Source organism: Amblyomma americanum, chromosome 3 (genome assembly GCF_052857255.1).
Source record: "Amblyomma americanum isolate KBUSLIRL-KWMA chromosome 3, ASM5285725v1, whole genome shotgun sequence".
NCBI lineage: Eukaryota > Metazoa > Arthropoda > Arachnida > Ixodida > Ixodidae > Amblyomma > Amblyomma americanum.
In genome coordinates, this window is record NC_135499.1 from 169,016,593 (window position 1) to 169,036,756 (window position 20,164).

Genomic DNA, 20,164 nt, shown 5'->3' on the forward strand with positions numbered 1-20,164 from the left:
TATTTTACATTGCTTATTGTGGCACCTGCTGTCCTTTGTCATTTTTGTTTAACTGAGAACAAACATATTTCCTAGGGTGTAGGAGGTGTGTGTAGCATGTGTGGCACATCTCTTGGTTGGGTTGTACTTGCTTTTTTTTTTGTATACTGTATTCAGAGAAAGCCCACTCGTTATGTAGCCAACCATAGGAAAGGTGTTTGGAATTCTTGTGGCCAGGAGGACGATCAAGTTTGATTTGAATGCTTGGTTAGTGTACTTGACTGAAAAGCATGGCAAGTACCAGGCAGTGTCTGCAGGATGAGGGCGATACGCTGCCTGGCTTGCAAACGGGCCTGAGGTTTGACCTGGAATTCCTGTGGCCAGGAGGACGACCAAGTTTGATTTGAACGCTTGGTTAGTGTTCCTCACAGCATTAGGTGTCACCAGACCTGAGTGTTTACGTAGGCAGTTTGTGCTTTGCTGGGTAGTCGCTGCTCTTTTGTAGCAATAGCTACATTACGGTAGCATTTCAAGCCTTCAGCGTGGCAGTGCCGCCAGCCTGTGGCTACACCACCACCCTGTGGCTGCATGCCACCCTGTCACGTGTTTGGTCACGTGGTGCGGAGCAGCTGCCAGCGACGCGGCGCCGTGGTTGATCACGTGGTTGGTCATGTGACCAAGCTCCACTCAGCCAGCTGTAGCTATCGTGTCACTCCAGGTTTAACCAGAGCTAAATTACCGCCAATTTTTTTCTCTAGTCATAGGCACCTTCTCCTCGGAGACCTCAGCATGACTGAGCAAAAAGAGGCAGAGAGATTCATACAACAGTTACCATGCTTTTCTGGTGCTCTTCTTCTTGTGGCAGTGCCCATAGAATCTCATGTGTTCCCTCAATGCTATCTTCTTGATCTATATCTTTTGTTTTTCTAATCATCCTCTTCTTCAAAGCTTGTCATAATTGTTCGCGTAGTGAACCAACTTTCTTTTCCAGAAAAGCTGGCATCAGTTTGGGGGAAGGTTCATTACATGGGGAAAAGAAGTTTCGATAAATCTTTTTTATGCGAGAATAGAAATTTCATATCATATGTGCGCTCGCCTGCCCGTCGCTCACCGATCCATTCAACATCAACAAAAGCATGCGGTCAGCCGCGTCCGTGTCGCCGGTGTTAACATCGTTCATATCGAAAGGGGTTTTCTTTATCGCGGTGCGATCCGACTATACTGTGATAGTTGACGGCGCCAGCCAATCGCAGCGAGATAAAGCGAACATGCAAACACTAAACACTGGCCCTGAAGGTCAGATGCACGTTTTTTACGCGAGGTTAAAAAATTGACAGCCGATTTGCATAGCTAATCAAATGTGAAGTGGGTGCGTTGGCACTGCTTAAGGGAGCGCGAACGACATGCATCTGCTCCATCCGGAGTCACCAGCGAGAATCCCACACTATCCGCAGAACGCGCACTATACGTCTGCAGTCTCATTGCCTGCAGCTGTGTGGCCTCGCCTCCTCCTGATTGGCTAAGCCACGTGAAGCGCTCGTCGCCACCTACTTATCTCTTCTTTCCTTATCGCTTCTTTCCTCTGTCTCCAAACAGTTCTACTACTTATCTCTTGTGCTTCAAGGTCGTGGCACGGCTTCGGACAGACCCCGGTGAATACCGTAATTGTGGGCAGTAGCACTAGCATACTAAAAACTCGCAGGATGGTTACAAGTGTGTAATGTGAATGTTTAAGCGTTAGCTGCAGGGTGAGAGCAGTTAAGCATATTTGCTCCTGATTTCGAGCGCGTCGATCAAGCCACTACCACCAGCGCTCTTGTCAAGGGCACACAGCATCTTGCCACTCTGCCAAGTTCACTGAGCAAGCCACCTGTCGCTGGAGCTCTCGTCAAAAGATTAATACACTGTGACGTTATTAACGCGATGGCGTCAGAGGCACAAGGCCGACTGCTGGGAGCACTTGCCATCGCAGGGCAATAACGCATCGCTTAATCGCTGCACCACTGCGCCAGGAGGAGTATGAGGACTCCCAGGAATCTATGAATGTAAAGTAAAAATGACCTTCTGCTTATATGGGAATTAACCCATTATGCTATCATGTTATACCATTAATGCAAAGCTTAAATGCCCCCTCCAAATTTTGGCGCGCAGCACCTTGGCATGCTGCAAAGGTCTAGGCTGCGGACTGCGCAAAACTGAGGAACATGCCAGGGAAAGCAAACACTTAAAAAAAGTGAGAGTTTTAATGTAATGAAACCGAGTAGATGTGCTAAAGCATGTGTTTAGCCTGCTTGGTTCATGGTTTTGTTTTTCTGGGACGTCGGCATGTCTGGCGATGATATTAGGCTCAGGTTAAGCTCTGATCGAGGTTAAGCTAAGCTGATCTGACCTGATCTGTTCGTGCCGCAGATAGAAGTTGGTGTAGACGACGGTGTGCAATGCACAGCACGAGAGTGTGTTACAGTTTGGCACTGGCGTGATTTACTGTGACAATAGCATAGTGCTCTCGTGCAGTGGCCAGCGTAGCTGATCTGTTTGCGCCGCCTTGGGTTCAAAACCCAGGCGCGGCAATATTTACTTTATTTCTGCATGGGCAGTTACTATGCTAGGTTTGGCCAAGGTAACTCTCTAGGTCACCCTCCCATTGGTTACAGCTGGCGTGACGCTCCTTTGAACTAACCAGAGTTACTCCGAGGCTTCAGGCAGGATTTTTGGTTGGGACTACAATAAATAGTGATTTCGCACTAAAATAATTTTCAACGACAAAAGTGAGGGATGGGTTCACTATGTCAGTGGGCTCATTACGAGAGTAAATATGGTAGAACGCAGCCATGTTTGCAGTGTATGCTTATAAAGACACAGTAAACACAATTCTCTCTGGGTGCTCTTCATCATAGACATTGAATGCATTCCTGCATTAAAAACAAATATAAACAATAATTTTGTTAGCTCTGTAATAATGGTAGCAATGAGTTCTGCTTTTGAGCACTTATGCACATCAATGTGAATAAGCCCAGTGGCTGATAAATAAACTAATTTGGAGTAGCGCATGTGTAACTATTATTGGTCTGTTGTCATTTTCTTGCACTCGCTATGCTTTTCATTAAGTATGTGGGAAGTCCTGCTGGTGCATCAGGCTAGGCTAAATGAAGTCATCGCAGTACAGTGTTCAGGTACATGGTCCGACAGAAACAAGCAGAGTGTGTTGCATTATTTTAACTGCGCAAACATGCTATGTACTGAGAAATGGAAGTTTTGCTCTGCTTGTGCACAACAGTATTGCCCAAACAGCCATGTGTGAGCACTTAGTGCCTCGTGACATCTGCTTGCATTGGTGCGGCTGCGGTTCGAGCTGCAAAGCATGCTTAATGCGTTCCAAGCCTCCAGGCACGCAAACCAGCCAATCAGTTTGCCTTTGAGTATTTTTTGATGGCTTTTGTCAGTAGCAAATTTATTGCAGGAAAGCTTTTAACCATGCAAATTTTACACTTTTTGTTTGTGTGCAGCTTGAGAAGATAAAGCGGGAGCAGGACCTTCTTGATGAACTGCAAGCTCTAGAATTGCAATGAACGTGCAATAAAATATATGCATTTTTGCTTGGCTCTTTCTTTATTACCTGTTGTTTGAAATCTGTGCACTTTTAGTGGATCAGTGCAAAGGCCTGGGTAATTCAGTGGCCTTTGTAACAGCGATCTGCAGTGCAAAAACAAAATACAGTAGAACTACATGTGAAACGTCAGCTGGCTCCAGAATTGCAGGAACTCCGAACTTAAATACCAATCTTATTTATGCACAGTGTAGAAAGAGCAGACAAATTCCACATTCTGAAACCTTCCTGGTATATGTTCCTGCCAAATATACGACTTTTGGCATATCCCACCCCCAACATGTTTACTGTGGTGGTAGTGGACCCGAAGCATAAGCCTCCTACAGGCATAAATACGTGTGGGCAATCCCCAAGCGGCCGAAACCACTGCAATCAAACTAACAGTCCTTCACAGAAAGAAAGTCAGTTTATCATCCACCATCATAACCGACTGTCAAGCAGCATGCAGAAACTTCACTCAAGGCTGAATTCCCGCTAAATTCGCAGCCATACTCGACTTCAATCGAACCACACCACTGCATCGTTTTGACCCCAGACACGACAGCCTGGAAGGAAGTGAGGTAGCACATGGTCTAGCCCAAGACCTAACTGGGCGGACCTAGCACCACACCCCTGCCCCATCCCCTTGCCCCATACCCACTGGGATCGACTTGAACACCTCAGGCTAAAAAGGCGCAAGTACTCTCCCCCACACAAAAACCTCACAACTGCAGAAGCCATAGATTGGCGACTCATCTACACAAACACGTTTCCCAGCTTTTACATTAGCAGCAAAATATACCCAACCCACTATAGCTCTAAGTGCACCTGGTGCGGTGCCTGCCCAAATCTTTTTCACATATCATGGGGGTGCACAGCCAAACCACTAAACCTAATGCTCACCGGACACACATACGAGCAGTGGGAAGCGGTGCTGTACAGTGAGGCCTTGGGTGACCAGCAACGAATCATCCACATGGTCCACGAAGCAGCCGAAGCCAGCAGAGCCCTGGACTAAGGAAACTGACCACACTGCTCATCACTCCCCTATCTCATTCCTTTTCCTGCAATAAAGTTTTCCTCCTCCTTAAATGGCAGATGGTGTACTTATGTAATGGCAACATATTTTTGGTTATTAATGCAGTAACACTGGAGCTCACGTCAGCAGCAAAATGTGCTGTCCAAAGTCACGAAATTCACTGATTGGTCATGAGATGTCAAGAAACATTGCGATGTCGTTGCAACCTGGGTTACCCCGATTGGTCGAGAAAGGTCACATGACCTTGTGACATCATCACAACCTGCCCATCGTGGCAGGTAGCTACCTGGCACCGAATTGCTTACCTGCCCACTGTAGCAGGGTGACCTAGCAACCTAGTTTCTACAGACCTTTTCACGACCCTCGGGAAAACCGGTTTTCTGGGCTGTGGGGAGAAAGAACGTGGGGGAGCTAAATTCTCAACTCTTTCCTGTACTACGAGCACATGTAGTCCAGTGCCCAATTAGACGGCGGCCGTGGACCCGTTTGTGAAAAGGTCTATATAGCCAAGGAGTTGCCCTTCAGATACCACAAATTGGTTGTGGTTTGTGACTTCAAGCGAAACACCCGAGTTTACACAGTTTCCCCAAGTGATACAAGGCAGAGTCTCCAACTGGCCACACTAAAGAATGCCAACTCATCACCTGCATAGACTTGGCCTTCCATAACAAGAACAGCATTGTAGAAGTAAAATATATGGCTTACCATTTCACTGACCATAAAGCCATGCTCGTAGCACTTCAAGAAGAAATGGTGCCTAAAAGCAACTCGAGTGGATGGGATTAATACGTTGTACATGAATGAAGTTACAGAAGAAGTCTGCTCAAAAGAAATGGATGTAGATGAATTAAGCGAGTTCAATAAAGAATGTAAAAAAATTGAAAAAAAAATAACTGCAAATATTGGCACCATCGCAGGATAACAGATACCTGGCTACTGCAGCTAGCAGTTTGAATGTGGCAGTTGCTGGACTGGCAATTGCGAAGAAATTGGCAGATGCACAGAAGTTTTAGCATACTTAAGATGCGAAAAGTCTGATATGCTATTGCATTCCACTCTGAAGGTGATTTAAGCATACGCAAAGTTTTTGTTATCTTCCTAAACATGAGTAATGCATGCTTAGTCAGGTAGGCTAGTGTCAATGATTCGAGCTTCTTCTCATACAAGTGCTCTATATAGGGCGAAAGCGTTCCATTAGACGAAATTCCTTCGGCAGCCCTCGTTGTTGTTGAGGCCAAGAGATGGTCCCAAAAAGATGGCGCCGCAACAGCCATAGTCTAACCACCCAAGCGGCGACTGCGACGACGGCATGCACAAAATATACCCCTGTAGCAAGAAGCCTCCTTCCTCCACAACTGGCGAAAGCCCCTGTACGCCCAGCCTCGAAGGACCAGGCGCGGTGGCTGCGTTTCGATGGAGGCGAAGCGCTAAGGCGCCTGTGTGCTGTGCGATGTCAATGCACGATAAAGATCCCCAGGTGGTCGAAATTATTCCGGAGCCCTCCACTACGGCACCTCTTTCTTCTTTCACTCCCTCCTTTATCCCTTCCGTTACGGCGCGGTTCAGGTGTCCGCCGTCCCACGTAACGATAATAATAATAATTACCGTTGCAATTCGCCTCCGCGTTTGGATGGAGGCGAAATGCAAAAGGCGCCCGTGTGCTGTGCGAATGCAGCGCACGTTAAGAACCCCAGGTGACCAATTAATCCTGAGCCCTCCACTACAGCGTCGCTCATAGCCCATGAGTCACTTCGGGACGTTAAGCCCCGCAATTTATAATTTGCTTTGAAGTCCACGACTTCGACGGAGCAGGGCATGCGAGATGACTTTAGCGTATGCGTGCATCTCGCATCTTTTAAGGGAGAGACCGACGCTGCTCAACCGCACGCGCTCCAAGCACGAGAAATCGTGCGCCACGCGCCGTGCGGGCTTATGCGGACATCTGGAAATGCATCACAGCCCACAGCCGTCACAGCTGACAGCCAAACTCTCGGCCAATAGCATCTCGCCCAACTCTCACGTGACCGCGGCCAAGCAAAAAGCAGCGGAGGCCGCACACTTCCGTAGGCAGCGCCTCTCGGCAGACGAGCGGTGAAGTTTAGGGCGAAGCCATGGCGGCTGGTTGTTGTGGAGCCAAGAAGCAAAAGATGAATAATAATTCCGCCCCATGTTGTAATGGGACGATTGTGCACCCGAATCACTTCCAGCCCAGCCTCTACAAGAATGGAATGGTAGTGTGCGTAGAAATGTGCTTCTTTTGCTTCGATGTGCTCTACTGCCATCTCAATCAGTACGAGCCGCCCAAGTCGCCCAATTTCCCAAATGAATGCTAGTGAGTACTTGATTCCGTGACCTGTGTGGTTGTTTTCGACTTCTTATGCCGCTTGGGGTGCCCTTAATTGGTAAATACCCATGTCGAGCGCAGTAATTGGTGAGCTTGCATGGGCCAGGTAACACACGCTTGTCAGCTGATTTTACCTCCAAACAAAGACATTACTCTCGCCACCAGCTGTTTCGAGGCGACATTGCTTGGTGGAACAAAGCACTAAAACACTTTTAGGCCACTTAAACTGGCATCTTGGTTATACCACGAAGCCAAAATTAGTCGCCCGTCGTCAGCTCTACATTTTAGTATTAGAGTGGCTTATAACTTTTTTTTCTCTATATTCTGAGCGTGCTCAATGTGTTTAGCTGTAGGCTTAAATTTGAGCAGCTTAGTTCGCGTGCAGCATATTTTTTTTTAGTTCCGCGAACTGGGGCATAATGGGGCAAAAGCCTGCGGAAATATCAGTCGATAAAAAGACCCTGGTTGCGCCGCATGTCGCAACACGGATTCTGTTCGCTCACGTCCCGCCATGCGCTTTGTTTCTTTGATTTTGTTAGCTGTCTGCACAGCAAAGGTCCTCGCCCTTCGTGTTGCTAGGCTCCCGAAATACCACCCTGTCGCGTTTCCTAATCCGCGCGTTGTTTCGGAGAAAACGCCTCCTCATGTTCGAACACTCGGGACTGGCACTAGGACTGTTAATCGTCCACCAGCGATCGATTTGTGCAAGTGAAAATGAAATCGCACAAGGCCGCTGTGCAATAAGCCACTAGCGATTAAGGTCTTCTGTATATATCTACATGGGGCACTTTGACAGAAGGGGCTTACCTTTCCCAAAGCCGCACACTATACAGCTTGCAAAAGTGAATAATCATTGTCGCATAATAGTCGAAGGAAAATGCTTGTGCTTCGTGCTCAGCATTGGTAGTGCTTGTCAGTTTGAAGTAATTCATGCTAAGGACGCTTTTTGTCATAATTCGTAGCAGCAAATATGCTGGTCTGTAAAAATGTGCGTGCATTTAAATGTACGAATGGGCAAGTCTAAAGATGCATGTGATCATTTAGAAATCTCAGTAATATGTGGACGAAGGACAGTTCCTCCTTTTGTCTTACTCTGCAGGTGAACACGAATAGTACCGCTGTAAATTTTCTCAATTCTCTGCATTAGTGCTCCAGCCAATAGGACGAGCACTGTTGCAAACGAGCACAGAATTCACGCTGTTGCCACTTCTTTTGTTTCTTTCTCAGATGTCATCTTCGTGCTTGACTGGCCACCTAAACATGAACACAATCCACTATCTGTTCTGTCCCAGATCAGAATGTTTATGCCCCACCTCAAAAAAAAAAAAAAATTGTTCAGCAGTACATGAATGGGATTTCATGAGTCATTACCTGAAGCTGCTTCACTTGGGCTCTCGATCATGATAGTGATTGGCCTGTGGTATTGCTGCGAGATAGGCTCACCCCTTAGAGCCAAGACCAATTGGCAGAGCCCAAGAGAAGTGCTGCTGCTTAAGAATTCCTTCCTGCATCCTTACAGCTGCAAGTGACCTGATGAAGGCATTGTGACATGAGTTGTCACAGTGCGTGCTGCATGAACAGAATGCATGCAGCTATTCTGCTGGCAGCCGGTATTTCTTTTCTCCACGGGCTGTGCGCCAGTACATGCACATCACCATTTCCTTACAGGTGTTATGCTGCATAAACTGCTGGCAGCCTTGGTGTAGGACTGCATGTTTTTGTAGACATCTTGCTCAGTTGCATTCTTCTGTGGCTGTGTTGTAAAATTGGTGAACTGGATGAAGAGCACATCACTGAGGTGTCTAAAAAACATCTATGCATCTCAGTCACCATCCATGCATCTCAGTGACTAATATCAGAGCAAGCCAAAACCCATGCTGCTGTGGACTTCAAAATATAACATTTGCAAATACGCCCTTTCTTTTCCAGGCTGTCCAGGTTGTTATTGAACACAGGCCTCTATTTGAAACCTTTGATGTGCTTGCATTAGCTCCACTCACACACGTACACACACTGGTCACTGTAATTGCACAAAGGCTTTCATGCCAGTTGCTGGCAGAATGGTTGCTTCCAAATTTGAGAGGCAAAACCAAAATTGCAAGGGCAACATTTTGTTTATTTGCCCTTGTGTTGGAGGGGCATTTTTTTTTCCTCTCATTTGTGTAAGTGAACCGTCTGGGACTCTCTTTCCCCCCCTTCAAAGCCCACTATTTGTGACTTGGAACATTGGCAAAGACAAGAGGCTGAGAGGCTGCATTGGCACCTTCAATGCAATGAACCTGCACTCGGGTCTGAGGGAGTATGCTGTCACCAGGTGGGTCGTGCGTGTGCATTTTTTGTTCTTTATTTGCCTCCTCCCTCCAACTTTGTTTTGTTGTTCGAAGAGTCAGCATGCATTGGTGGGAGTATTTCGCTTTATAAATTACAGTATTTCAGCTTTTTAATTCTTGCCTTCTTTTGTGCACGTTTTCTGCCAGCTGCTTCTTGCATGTTACTTGAAATTGCTATGTTGCATGCAGGATTATGCATTGCTGTAACCGTTCCACATGTATTAAACTCAAGTATGCTTGAAGTACAGTCATTTCATGCAGGCTTTCAGCGTCATATGGTTATAACGTTAGGAATTACCCAGCTTGTGGTTATTTACAATGAAGCTGAACATTATTATAATGAAGTTGAAGGGGCCTGGCAATTACTTCGTTATATCCCATGTTGACTGAGCTTCCTTCATTATATCCATTGTTTCGTTATAACAAGGTTCGACTGTAGTTGCTGTCACCGACTTTCCAATTATTGCAGTTTCTCTAACACTTTTTCTTGACACCACTGTCTTGAGCGATTTCAGTGATGCTTTAGCACCCGTAATGAAATGTTGTGTGTGTTGGTTGGGGGGAGGGGGGGGGGGGGGAGCAGATTGCTTCTTTGGTGCAGGTTGTTTTTGTGTCAGTATCGCTGTTTGAAGTATGGATAAACTGTTGAATCATTCAAGCTGTAGCTGCATGCAGAGGGGATTAGGTGGTTGGCTTTTGTTCTTGCCTTTCTTGTCAAAACTAAATTTGACTGCTGTCTGCAATGATGACAATCTAGGCTTTCTAGATTTCCTGCTTAATGTGCAATGCACTACTTGTCTCTGGAAACCTGAAGTGCCCACTACTTCCAGTCATTTCTGTTCGGCAGGAGTATTGCCTTAGTAACAGCTCACACCACCACTCTTTAGTCTGCAGAATGGTACATTTTTGTTCATACTTCTTTCTAACAAGAGTGCACTTTAATCCATAGCTCAGCTGAAAAGGTGCAGAAATTTTCTTATGACCATTGTTTAAACATATCCAAAGATAATGATCTATGGGTTCTTATGTGCTGAACCAGCATTGTGGGTGATGAGGCATGCTGCAGTGAAGGCTTCTGAATTAACTTTAACCACCTGTAATTCTTTAATGCACACCAGAACCTCGGTGCATGGCGCGTCTGCTCTTTGCCTTCAATGAAATGTGGCTGTTGTGACCAAGGTATGATCCCACAACCACTTAGTCGCCACTGTGATCATAACCAATGGTGACTTTGACTAATGTACATAGGGAGGTTCGTGCTAGCTCGAGACAAGCTGAAGATTTCACAGCTGTTGGAAGCTGAAGTGATATTATTGGAATCACTTGCATTCAGGTGCTACAGGATAATGTAAGCATTTATAGCGTTTCAGAGAAGTAATAATGCTGACAGCTTCACTGATTGGCCATCGTTCTTCATCTAGACTTTGCCACAATAATTCTGGGATGATTGTTTGTCGATGTGATCTCAAAATGAGGAATGTCCTCAGGGCAGCGGCCAGTGATGTTGAAGTGGTTGTTGCTTTCGTATGTGCCAGTGTAATTTTGTAGTGTGCATGTGCAATGCGTTGTACTCGTGGTATCCAGCTACTGTGGCATTGCTACATATGCTGTTTTTTCTGACTGTGCATAAGGTGCTGGAGTTTTGAGCTGCCACATTTAAACAGGCACTGATTAGGATTTCACTGCAAACAAAGTTTTTATATGGGAGGATAATGGCTCATTAGGTCCATTGCAAAGAATTTTGTGATGTAATGTAACGTCATGACGATGAGTTATTGAATGAACTAGTTTATTTTGGGGCCTCTGCTTTGGAGTTACTTTTCTCGTGCTTATTATTTTAGATGTGCTGTTTCTAATTAAGGTGTTATGTATTTTGGTTGTATTGGGGAAATGTAAAGAAATGTAGCATGAAATCGAAATTGGATTTATTGCTGCGACATCTGTGGCTGCTTTGGGTACAGGTAGGTTGGTGGTTTAGTCAAGAGAATTTATACTCGTCTCGCTCAGCAGTGCTACTTGTACGGTGTGGGTGTTTGGCAAACCTTGTTTTTTTTTGTTATCCTTCCGCTACAGTCCTACCATAGATGACTGTGCAAGGCTGTGCACCTCAGCCTTTTTAAAAAATTTTTTTCATTTATTTTCTTTTCTGGCCACGTTTTGTTGCCAACTCTGCCATGGCATAACAGTGCATTCAAGGACAGCCGCTTCAGCCCAATCACTAGGGATGAGTTCAACAAGCTCCATGTCTCTGTCTCCATTCTGCGGCATTTTGAAGATGGCAACGACTACATGGACTGGGAGGTAACCTGTCTTGTCTTGTATTATTCCCCTTCCTTTACTGTCGTCAGTAATGAAAATAAATTCCTTGCTTCGTATTATCTTATAGCCAATAATGTCATAAAAAAAGGCAAAATAAGGATGGTTAATGTCACATGCCTCATTGCTTCCAAAAAGCACTCAAGAGCTGCAGGTAACTTTGTGAACCTCTTATTACCTTGAACACATCCAAATATGCTTCTGTGTCTGAGGTGGCTGCACATGGCAGGTTCTATCTTGTGGCATTGCCATGCTGTTTGTTCATTTGCATGGTGGTGGCTCGTTGGATTGTTAAGAGTGTCTGGAAACTGCAGTTTTCTTTTGTACTTCAGTGCTTTCTCTTCTTGAATTTTACCCTAAAGATTGGGAGAATGGAATGGACGAATAAGAATGAACAAGAAGAATACCTTACTAATGTGCCCATTTTGTGAGCATTATAATGCACCTCATGGGACTGTGTAAATTTGTCTAGGTGGTCATGGTGGTGGATGCTCGTTGATGAGTGTAGTAACTTGCCAAGCTCAGAGAGGGATCAGTGCCCCCCTTAAGGCTGATAGCTCAGTGGAATACTAATTAATGCTGCGCTGGTCTGCCATGGATTGTTAACATTGGATGCCAACATCAGACAGTAGGTGTACATGGTGGGTTTGTTTGGTTGGTGGCTTTTTCGTGTTGCAGTTCTGTGTAGTGTGCCTCTGCTTAGGCTTGATGGTGCACTAAACCACGGCTGCATTTGCTGTGTTTGCGGGAGGCAGCGTAAAGCGCTGGCTTTTTGCCGTTGTTTGCAGATTGGTATTCATGGTATCAGGATAGAGTTTCTGACTGAAAAAGGCTCAAAACGCACTGCCACTTACCTTCCTGAAGTAGCCCCTGAGCAAGGTAAGTGGCCTTCATAAAACAGCCGAATGGACACTCTCATTCATTCTTTGTCAGCGTCTAGTGCAAGCAGACCCGTGCCCCCCGTATGCACTGGCTCAAGCTAGCTGACCATTTGTGCATCCATATAGCTTTGCTGTCTTGAGACCAGAGCATCTGCCAGTTGCAGTAAAGTTCTGAGTGCATGCACTCGGGATAACTTCAAGCAAGGGAGAGAGCTTTCCAGAGTAGCTGTTAAGTTCACTGCATTCCAGTTTTGTGACCTCCTTGAAAGCTGTAAGTTACGCCTGGGCATGATGCACTGTAACAGTTGCTGTGTGATTTCCGTGAACCATACAGCGTGTTGCATGAGACAGGCAGTTTCACTGAAGGTTGCTCTTCTGCGTTGCTGTGGCACACTTCTGTAGTTCACACCTAATGCCCCAAGAAAGTGCTTCTAGTTTTGTGTGCTGTGCTCATTTCAAATGGCACCTCCCTGTCAGAATTAGCCAGAAGTTCTTTGCTTTGTGTAATTACGTCCTGATGCAGGGGATAAAAAAATGCAGCAGCTTTCAAACAGAAAGCTGTTTGTTAGCTGCTCTACTAGTCCTTTATTTTGCGGCATATTTGTATATGCCTGTGACATGTATGCAAGGCCTTTTCTTTGTGGCATCTGTTGCTGTTAATTTCTGGCTTGTATGTAATTAAATAGTGCAGTCATTCTACATTCTTTCACCCAGTGCTGTGCGTGGCAAAAACGTTAGCTTATCGATCAAGGTTGTTTGGAGCTTGCTGGAGCAGAGCTATTTCGTGGTTCTTTATTAATGAACTTCCTGCCTCTCTGGCTCATCTGCTTTCAGCCCTCTGCTGTCTAGCTTTAGTACTAAACTAGCTCTTTACTCGAATGAACTTGTGTTGAGGTGTCACTTGCTATTCGTAAAAACAATGTGACGTTGAGGTGCAGCACTGCACTAGAACTCTTGCATTCCTTTCTCTTCCTCAGGCTGGGACCATGTGCAGACAATAGACTCCCTGCTGCGCAAGGGTGGCTACAAGGGATCCATCTCCAATGACTTGCGGAAGTCAATCCACCTGACGCGCTACCAGAGTGAGAAGGTCTCCATTAGCTACCAGGAGTACCGGGACTTTTGGAGGAACCGCCAGTGCTAGCCCCGGTGGTGGGGCCTCTAGCCTCTCCTCTCCTGGACAAGTTAACGGCGACTTTGCACTTCCACGGAGGCCTTCCCCCAAAGCCACATCGGCCTTCTCCCACGTGCCCTTCTCTCCCAGTGAACGCACCTCTCCCCCTGCTGCATTCTGGAGGCTGCTGCCGACTGTGCCTAGTGCGCGCCCTTGCTGTCTTCCCGCCCCTGTGCACTGAGTGGTTGCCCCTGCCTTCCCCTCCCCCACTCCTGTTCTTGTGTTGGTGGAGAGGTTGGTCTGTCTATGGTTGGTTGTTGTCTGCCGACAGTCATGGTCCTGGCAGAGGGAGGGAGCAGGTGGCTGGTATGCAGGGTTGGTTGGGAGGTCAGATTGCTGTCTTCGTGTGTCTCAGAAATGACCTACATCTGCTTGATCCATGCTTTTATCTAGCTCTGCTTCTCTTGAGAGGCTCCTTTCATGTCCCACATCTGTGCTTGGCTCGGTCTTGGTGTGGAAGCAGCACTTTGTCGTCTCTTTGAAGAGGTCTTGATGCTGAGCTGGCCTCATTGTTTGAGGGAAAGGCACCTGCATGGAATATAGGCACAGAAGATTGAGGCGACTTTGTTTGTTTCAGCCTGTACCTTCTGACCGTGTGCTTCCTCACTGGACATGAATGAGGCGTTCTTTCTTGTTGCATGTTTTTATCTGCCTCAGTGCATTTGTTCATCAGTTGCTGTGATAAGCCATCGGTGACTGGAAAGTGACTGCTTACTCAGCGCTTGCTTGTCAGATGCAGCCTTCTCTTGTGTTGCTACTGTTGAGCCGCTGCAGTAGTGCAAGATCTTTGGAGGAGACTGAGCTGGTGCAAAGTAGTTATTGCAGTGCGTGATGTGTTGTGCATTGCAGCCTGTTGTCGAATCTGTTTGGTACAAGGAACGCCAGGCTGCTCTTTGTTTCATCTTAATTAAGAAACGTTCATATATGGCAGTGCATCCAGCTTCTGCCTCCGATTACAGCGGATTTTTAGTTGCTGTGTAGGCATGCATGTTTTTCTCTTCACTCACTGCTTGTTTTATTTTCATTATTCAGTAGCTGGGAGTTGAGTACTCCACTGTGCAAAAGCGGACTTCGTTACAGGTCAGCTTGCTCTAATAGCTATTAGAGGCAGAAGGCAGCTGTTCCTGTTTAGGTCATTCCTGACCTATTAGGACATAGTATGCAGACGTGGAACTTTTACAGATATAGAATGGCTTAGGCCCCTGCTGCATTGTCAGTCTTCTTGAATTAATGGCTTCCTCTGAAGTGGCCAGCAACTTTGGAGGGCATGGCAGGCCCTTTTCCACCATGCTAGGCACACTGACATTCACAAGGACCAAGCTCATTGCATGGCGGCATGCAAGAGGTTGAAGCGGCAATTACATTTCTTTTACTGCTTCGTGCAAGCTACCTCCATCAAGCAGCTTTCTTTGTGCTCCGTGCTTGTCTCGTTGCCTAGTAACCACCCCCTTCATAAGGTAGTAACCTTATTTTTTCATGTTCCCCCGGTCTGGCTGCGCCCATTCTCCTGGTGCGTTTGGTTGGAGTGACCACCACAAGGGCGCTCCAAGAGCGGCGGCACTTGATGCTCGAAAAGCTTGTCAAGCACAGTGGTGCTGGACAGAGCCATCGGGTGATGTGAAGCAGAAAGGCTTTTCTTTTTTTCTCTCTCCTGTCCCTCGGGTGTTGTTAGCACATTGTTTTCACTTTTTCCATCTTTTTGCCCTACTCTCGCATTTTTATTTTGTTTTGCACAAGGAAAGTCGGGCTGTTGCATGGGGTGAACTGGATGTTCAAGCTAAGCATACGCTGCTTGTGTATGACAACCTGTGGCGCACATCGTACTGTCACAAGCAATTCGTGAAAGAGCAGCGCCATTTGAGGAGGGGCAGAAGTTGGCTGCTTTTCAGGGGCCGCAGTATAATGTACTGGATTTTGGTACTGGCTACTAGGCTTGCTGCTCACACCACTTGATGACTACGCGGTTCACCTCTCCCCTTTACTCTTCTCATAGTAATGCCATTCGCCCGAGATGAGAGTTTAGCTTCCCTTCTGAACTTTCTGATCAATTGAGCAAGCTGCGTGACGTGCGTTGTTGCAGTCTGTTCCATTTTTCTGCTGTAAACAGTTGTAAGTCATAACCCATGGCTTGTTCCCACATCAAGAACACAAAAGTTTCGTGGCTTGCTGCTGTGTTAGTTCACTTCTAAACCAGACTTTGAGGCAGCATTGAGTGGCCAGGTTGTTTGCATGGAGCTTGCTCACTTGTTTAGAAACTAAAAAGGATGCTGTGTGCACTCCCAGCCCTTGCAGTACTTAGCATAACCTTGGTGGTAACTCATGTTGTGATGTGGCTTATGGCTAAATGTTTCTGGTAGCACATTGCAGCCCGCTTGCTGCACTTGGGAGCTCCCTTAGTGCCTGTGCTTTCAAGAAAGCATGGCGGGCTTCGTATAGACTTCCCATGTCAGTTGCGCCTGTGAGGAGACGTTGAGAACACACTGCCAGATTGAACATACACGAGCCATAATTATTTTTTCTAAGTGTCCAAGTGCTTTTTCATGAGGTTTTCAGGCCTGACGCATGCGAATGGGTATGGGCTGACAGGAAAGGGAAGCAGATCCGGAGTTCTAGCCCCCGAAATGTGTGGGAAATAGGTTCAGCTGCATCTGTGGGAGTAAGTCGGATTTTTCAGACCTCTTCAAAGCTTTCGGGCAGCACAGTCTGGGAAGAGAAAGCAAACTTTCATACATGATAATTTTTTTTTGTGTTAATTTGTGTACAGTCTGCAAGGCAAAGAAAAAAAGTGCTTCAAGGTGTACTTTCGCTGAGGTACTAGGTTAGTTACATCTCAAAGTGTTCTTTTTTTTTATCTGTGGTATTGTACCACCTTTGATATTGAAATGCTTTGATGTGAAGGGTATGAGCACAGTTGGCTGCTGTGGCAATCTATTTTGTCAAACTAAGGACTGGCAACTAAGGTCCCCGTGCTTCTTGCACTCATACTCTGCACTTCATGGCATTTGGAGTGAAACAAATCGCGACTCACTGCCAGCTGTGCTCCTTTCACTTCAGGAGCACGTTGTGAGCTGCCTGCAGCAACATTGACCAACCAGGTTCTGGACTGCATGAGAGTATTACTCTTAGAAGAGAACACATGGGACGGTTCATTTTTTTTCTGGTTGCCATGGCCATAACATCTGTAAAAGAATTCCTTTGTCATATTCTATTTGCTCTTCACTCTATTCCTTGTCTGTTCAAGCTGCGCTCAGTTCACAAACTCCACCACCTAGCCGAAGCCATTTGAAGACGTAATGAAGTCATTTTCAGGAGTGGATCCTAAGGGCTGTTGAATAACGTCTCAACTGATGTCTTCAGTATTCTTCATTCACTGTTGAACATGAGTCCTTTCCATTGGGCTTGGGACTTTGTAATGTTCATGCACTTTCTGCTGACAAGCTGTTGCCTCCTGCTAGATTTTAAAAAGTGGCACGCGGAAGGAAATGGCATTGTTGAAAGGATTAAATTGATGGCCTGCCATCCATACTTCTGACTGCACTTTTGTATTACAGCCAGTGCTGGTCTTCATGAGACTAACTCACTGTGAACTTTCTTTCAAATGCCACACGTTGTGGCATGGTTCTGTGCAGCTGCTTGTCAACTTCACTGCAGATTCTGTCACTCGAAGGCAGTGGCACAGCCCTTCTTGTTCTGGGAAAAAGAAAGAGTGTATTGCCAGTTTTCTTTCTCTTGTGAAGTGTGTGCTTATGGATGGGAGAGCAACATTGCTGCAGGCCTTGTAGTTGTGCAGACACTGGCTTTACTTTTCCTTGGACAAGGAGTGTCTGCAAGCACACCAGTACATGATTCTTTCAAGGTTGCCATTTGCAACATCTTTCTGACGCAACATTAAAAAAATGGAAAAAAAAAGGAAAATGTAAAAGTGCTAAAAAAAGTCAACCACGTGAGAGTGGTTGGAAATCTCAAATAGGCATGTCTTTATAACAGTACTTTGTTTTCCCTTTTTTTTTGTAGGCAATTTGAGTGATGCACAGGTAAATGTTGCTGCTGTCTGGCAAGGGAAGGCATGCTATATATATATATATATTTCAATGTTCATAATTACTAGGTCATCTCTAACAATTGTAAAGAGGTGTGAAATGCAGATTCAGGGGATAGCACACATATGTTGAAATGTGCACGTGCTGTTGACTTCAAATGCGCCTGTTTTGTTTTAATTCATGATTTTGGGTTGTTGCGCTGGAGGGGAGTAGAATAAGAGGGTTTAGAAAGTGGAGGAAATGGGAGGGGGAAGGGGGGGCCTCTTCCATGATGTCTGTTTCTTTGGATATGAGTTTTTATGAAGCATGCATAGGACTTCATAAATGCGGAGTAAAGGCAATTTCACCATATCTCTTGACGTTATGTCAGGAGTTTTTCCACGTGTGAATTTGACTCTCTCTATAGTTACCATAGCTGGTGATTTCACCGTCACTTACTAGCGGTGCATTTGGCCCTTTGACATTGATTAGCTACATGATTATTCAAGCATCTCTGCTGCAAGGGAAAGTATGAAATCTCAGTTCGTTTGACGTGTGAATTCGGTGATGCCCGTTTTGTGAAAGCTGAGGAACCTGTGGAATTCAAGGTGGCTGTGATGAAGTATTGGAAGGTGCTTGAAAATATTGTAGCAATGTGTGCTGGCTTCCATCTTGCACAGTTATTTGCATGTCTGTTTGCAGCAAGTCATTTGGGTATGGACAAAGCCATCTGTTTTTATTTTTTTGAAGAGTCTTGGGGTGGGGCTGGGGGTTAACCTGTAGATAGCAGGAACCAGTTTACAGTTTCAGACATGCATAACTCATCTCCCCAGTTTGCCTGTATTTTGCATTTTTATTGTGCTGTTTTTTTTTTTAAGAGGATTTTGGCTCGTATGGAAGAGGCCCCCCTTTGACACTGCTTCATTGTGAGAACATTGTATCATTTTGTGATCTCCATTCATGAATTTGGTCAGAAGTTCTTTACAGATTCTTAGAGCTTGTCTCTGGTGCCCACTACAGGAGTGAATCAAAAGAATGCTTGCAGTTTTAGAGTTCAAACATACCATGCTAAGCTTGAAATGATGTGGAAGATTAGAATGTGCCAGTATTAATAAAACGACAGGCTCTCTTGATGTATGCATTCCTTTACCTTCTCTCCGCAGCTGGGAAGCCCTTTCAAGTGTGACCTTAAAACATTTTTCATCTCATTCCTCCTCCTCCTCTGCCCTCTTCTTTTTGTGTGATAGTAGTAGCTATTGCTGTCCTTCTCATGGGCAAATTGCGAAGACCAGGTACTCCGCATGTATAAAGGCTTGTTTGGACATGCCAGTCAAGTAATTACTATGGAGACTAAATTCTAGAGGCTAGTGTATGGTGCGATGTCAGTGCACGTTAAAGAACCCCAGGTGGTTGAAATTTCTAGAGCCTTTCACTACAGCGTTCCCCATAGCCTGAATCGCTTTGGGATGTTAAATCCCCATGAACCGGAACCATTTCCAGCCATTCTGTGCAGTCAAACAGTATTTTGCTGGTGTTTGTTCAGCCACACACTGCTCTGGAGACAGTAATGCAGTGCCAGTATTGCTAAAGTAGTGAACGCTGATCAGCTGTTCTGTGACAGGACAACATGCTGTAGGTGGCACACAAGTCCTTGTTTCATTAGCGATGCAACAGGGCTACTCAAGGTGCTGTTAATCATTATGCAAGCCCCCTTTGAAAAAATTTTTGGCCAGCCAGCAGAAGACAGCAAGGCAAATGGTTACTTTCCTTCCATTTGGTGTTCATCCGTAGATTAAAAAAAAAACTGGAGGGTCACTCGAGTCCCGCACTCTTGAAAGGTAAGGTAGTGGTATCCCTCAAATTCCGATTGTAACATTCTGAGGCCCTGCATTGTGTCTGTGGAGCCATCCCAGGCACTAACCATGCTGTGGCTATGTGAGAGAACTAATTTACGCAACCCGCATGATTCCCTTGATGCTGGACCGAATCGTGGGAATGCAGGTTACCATGGATGTGTGCAACCAATGTGGCCAGAGTGACCTGTAGTTCTGGAGGTCCAGCTCTGCCTTGTGTGTCGTCATTGCGGTCGTTGCACCAGTGACTGGGGGGGGGGACCTATAGGATGGGGTGTCCTTAACCAAACCTACCCATGTGGAAATTTTGCAAGTGGGTCCACTTCAAGCGGTTTATTGGACTGGTACTTCTTGCAAGAGGGATCAATTGGGAAAGTGGGTTCACTTGACAAAAGGGATCGTTTGGAACTCGCTGGTTTAAAAAGCCATTGCAAATTTCAATTGGAAATAATAGCATATTTGTCTGTTACAGCTGAGCTTTGAAATTGGTTTCACTCTGCAATTTGTTCCACTTGTGCCTTTAATCAACCTGTATATTAGTAAGGTGCAAAAAGAAACTGATTTGCGAGGGCTGTAGGCAGACGCTCAACCTGGTGCTGGCAATTTTGCAGAAGAATTGAGAATTGCTAATGCTTTCATGGAA

General features: G+C 45.8%; 2 protein-coding genes across 4 annotated transcripts in view; both read left to right on the forward strand.

The window, feature by feature from the left end:
- Positions 1-3,579, forward strand: part of eIF2A (eukaryotic translation initiation factor 2A) — a 30,949-nt gene extending 27,370 nt beyond the window's left edge. For both annotated transcript variants that reach the window (XM_077658716.1, XM_077658715.1), the window contains exon 17: positions 3,486-3,579. In XM_077658716.1, the coding sequence (XP_077514842.1) occupies positions 3,486-3,548 (63 nt within the window). In that variant the 3' untranslated portion in view covers positions 3,549-3,579. The remainder of the gene's footprint in view (positions 1-3,485) is intronic.
- Positions 3,580-6,649: 3,070 nt separating this feature from the next.
- On the forward strand, positions 6,650-18,801 carry LOC144125386 (nuclear protein AMMECR1). Of its 2 annotated transcripts, none has more exons than XM_077658717.1 (5): positions 6,650-6,936; positions 9,152-9,262; positions 11,465-11,579; positions 12,383-12,473; positions 13,453-18,801. In XM_077658717.1, the coding sequence occupies exons 1-5, from the start codon at positions 6,716-6,718 to the stop codon at positions 13,617-13,619; spliced, it is 705 nt and encodes a 234-aa protein (XP_077514843.1). In that variant the 5' UTR covers positions 6,650-6,715; the 3' UTR covers positions 13,620-18,801. The 2 variants fall into 2 exon arrangements, with proteins under 2 accessions (XP_077514843.1, XP_077514844.1); XM_077658718.1 differs by having other exon boundaries at positions 6,655-6,936; positions 8,176-9,262.
- The last annotated feature ends 1,363 nt before the right edge of the window (positions 18,802-20,164 follow it).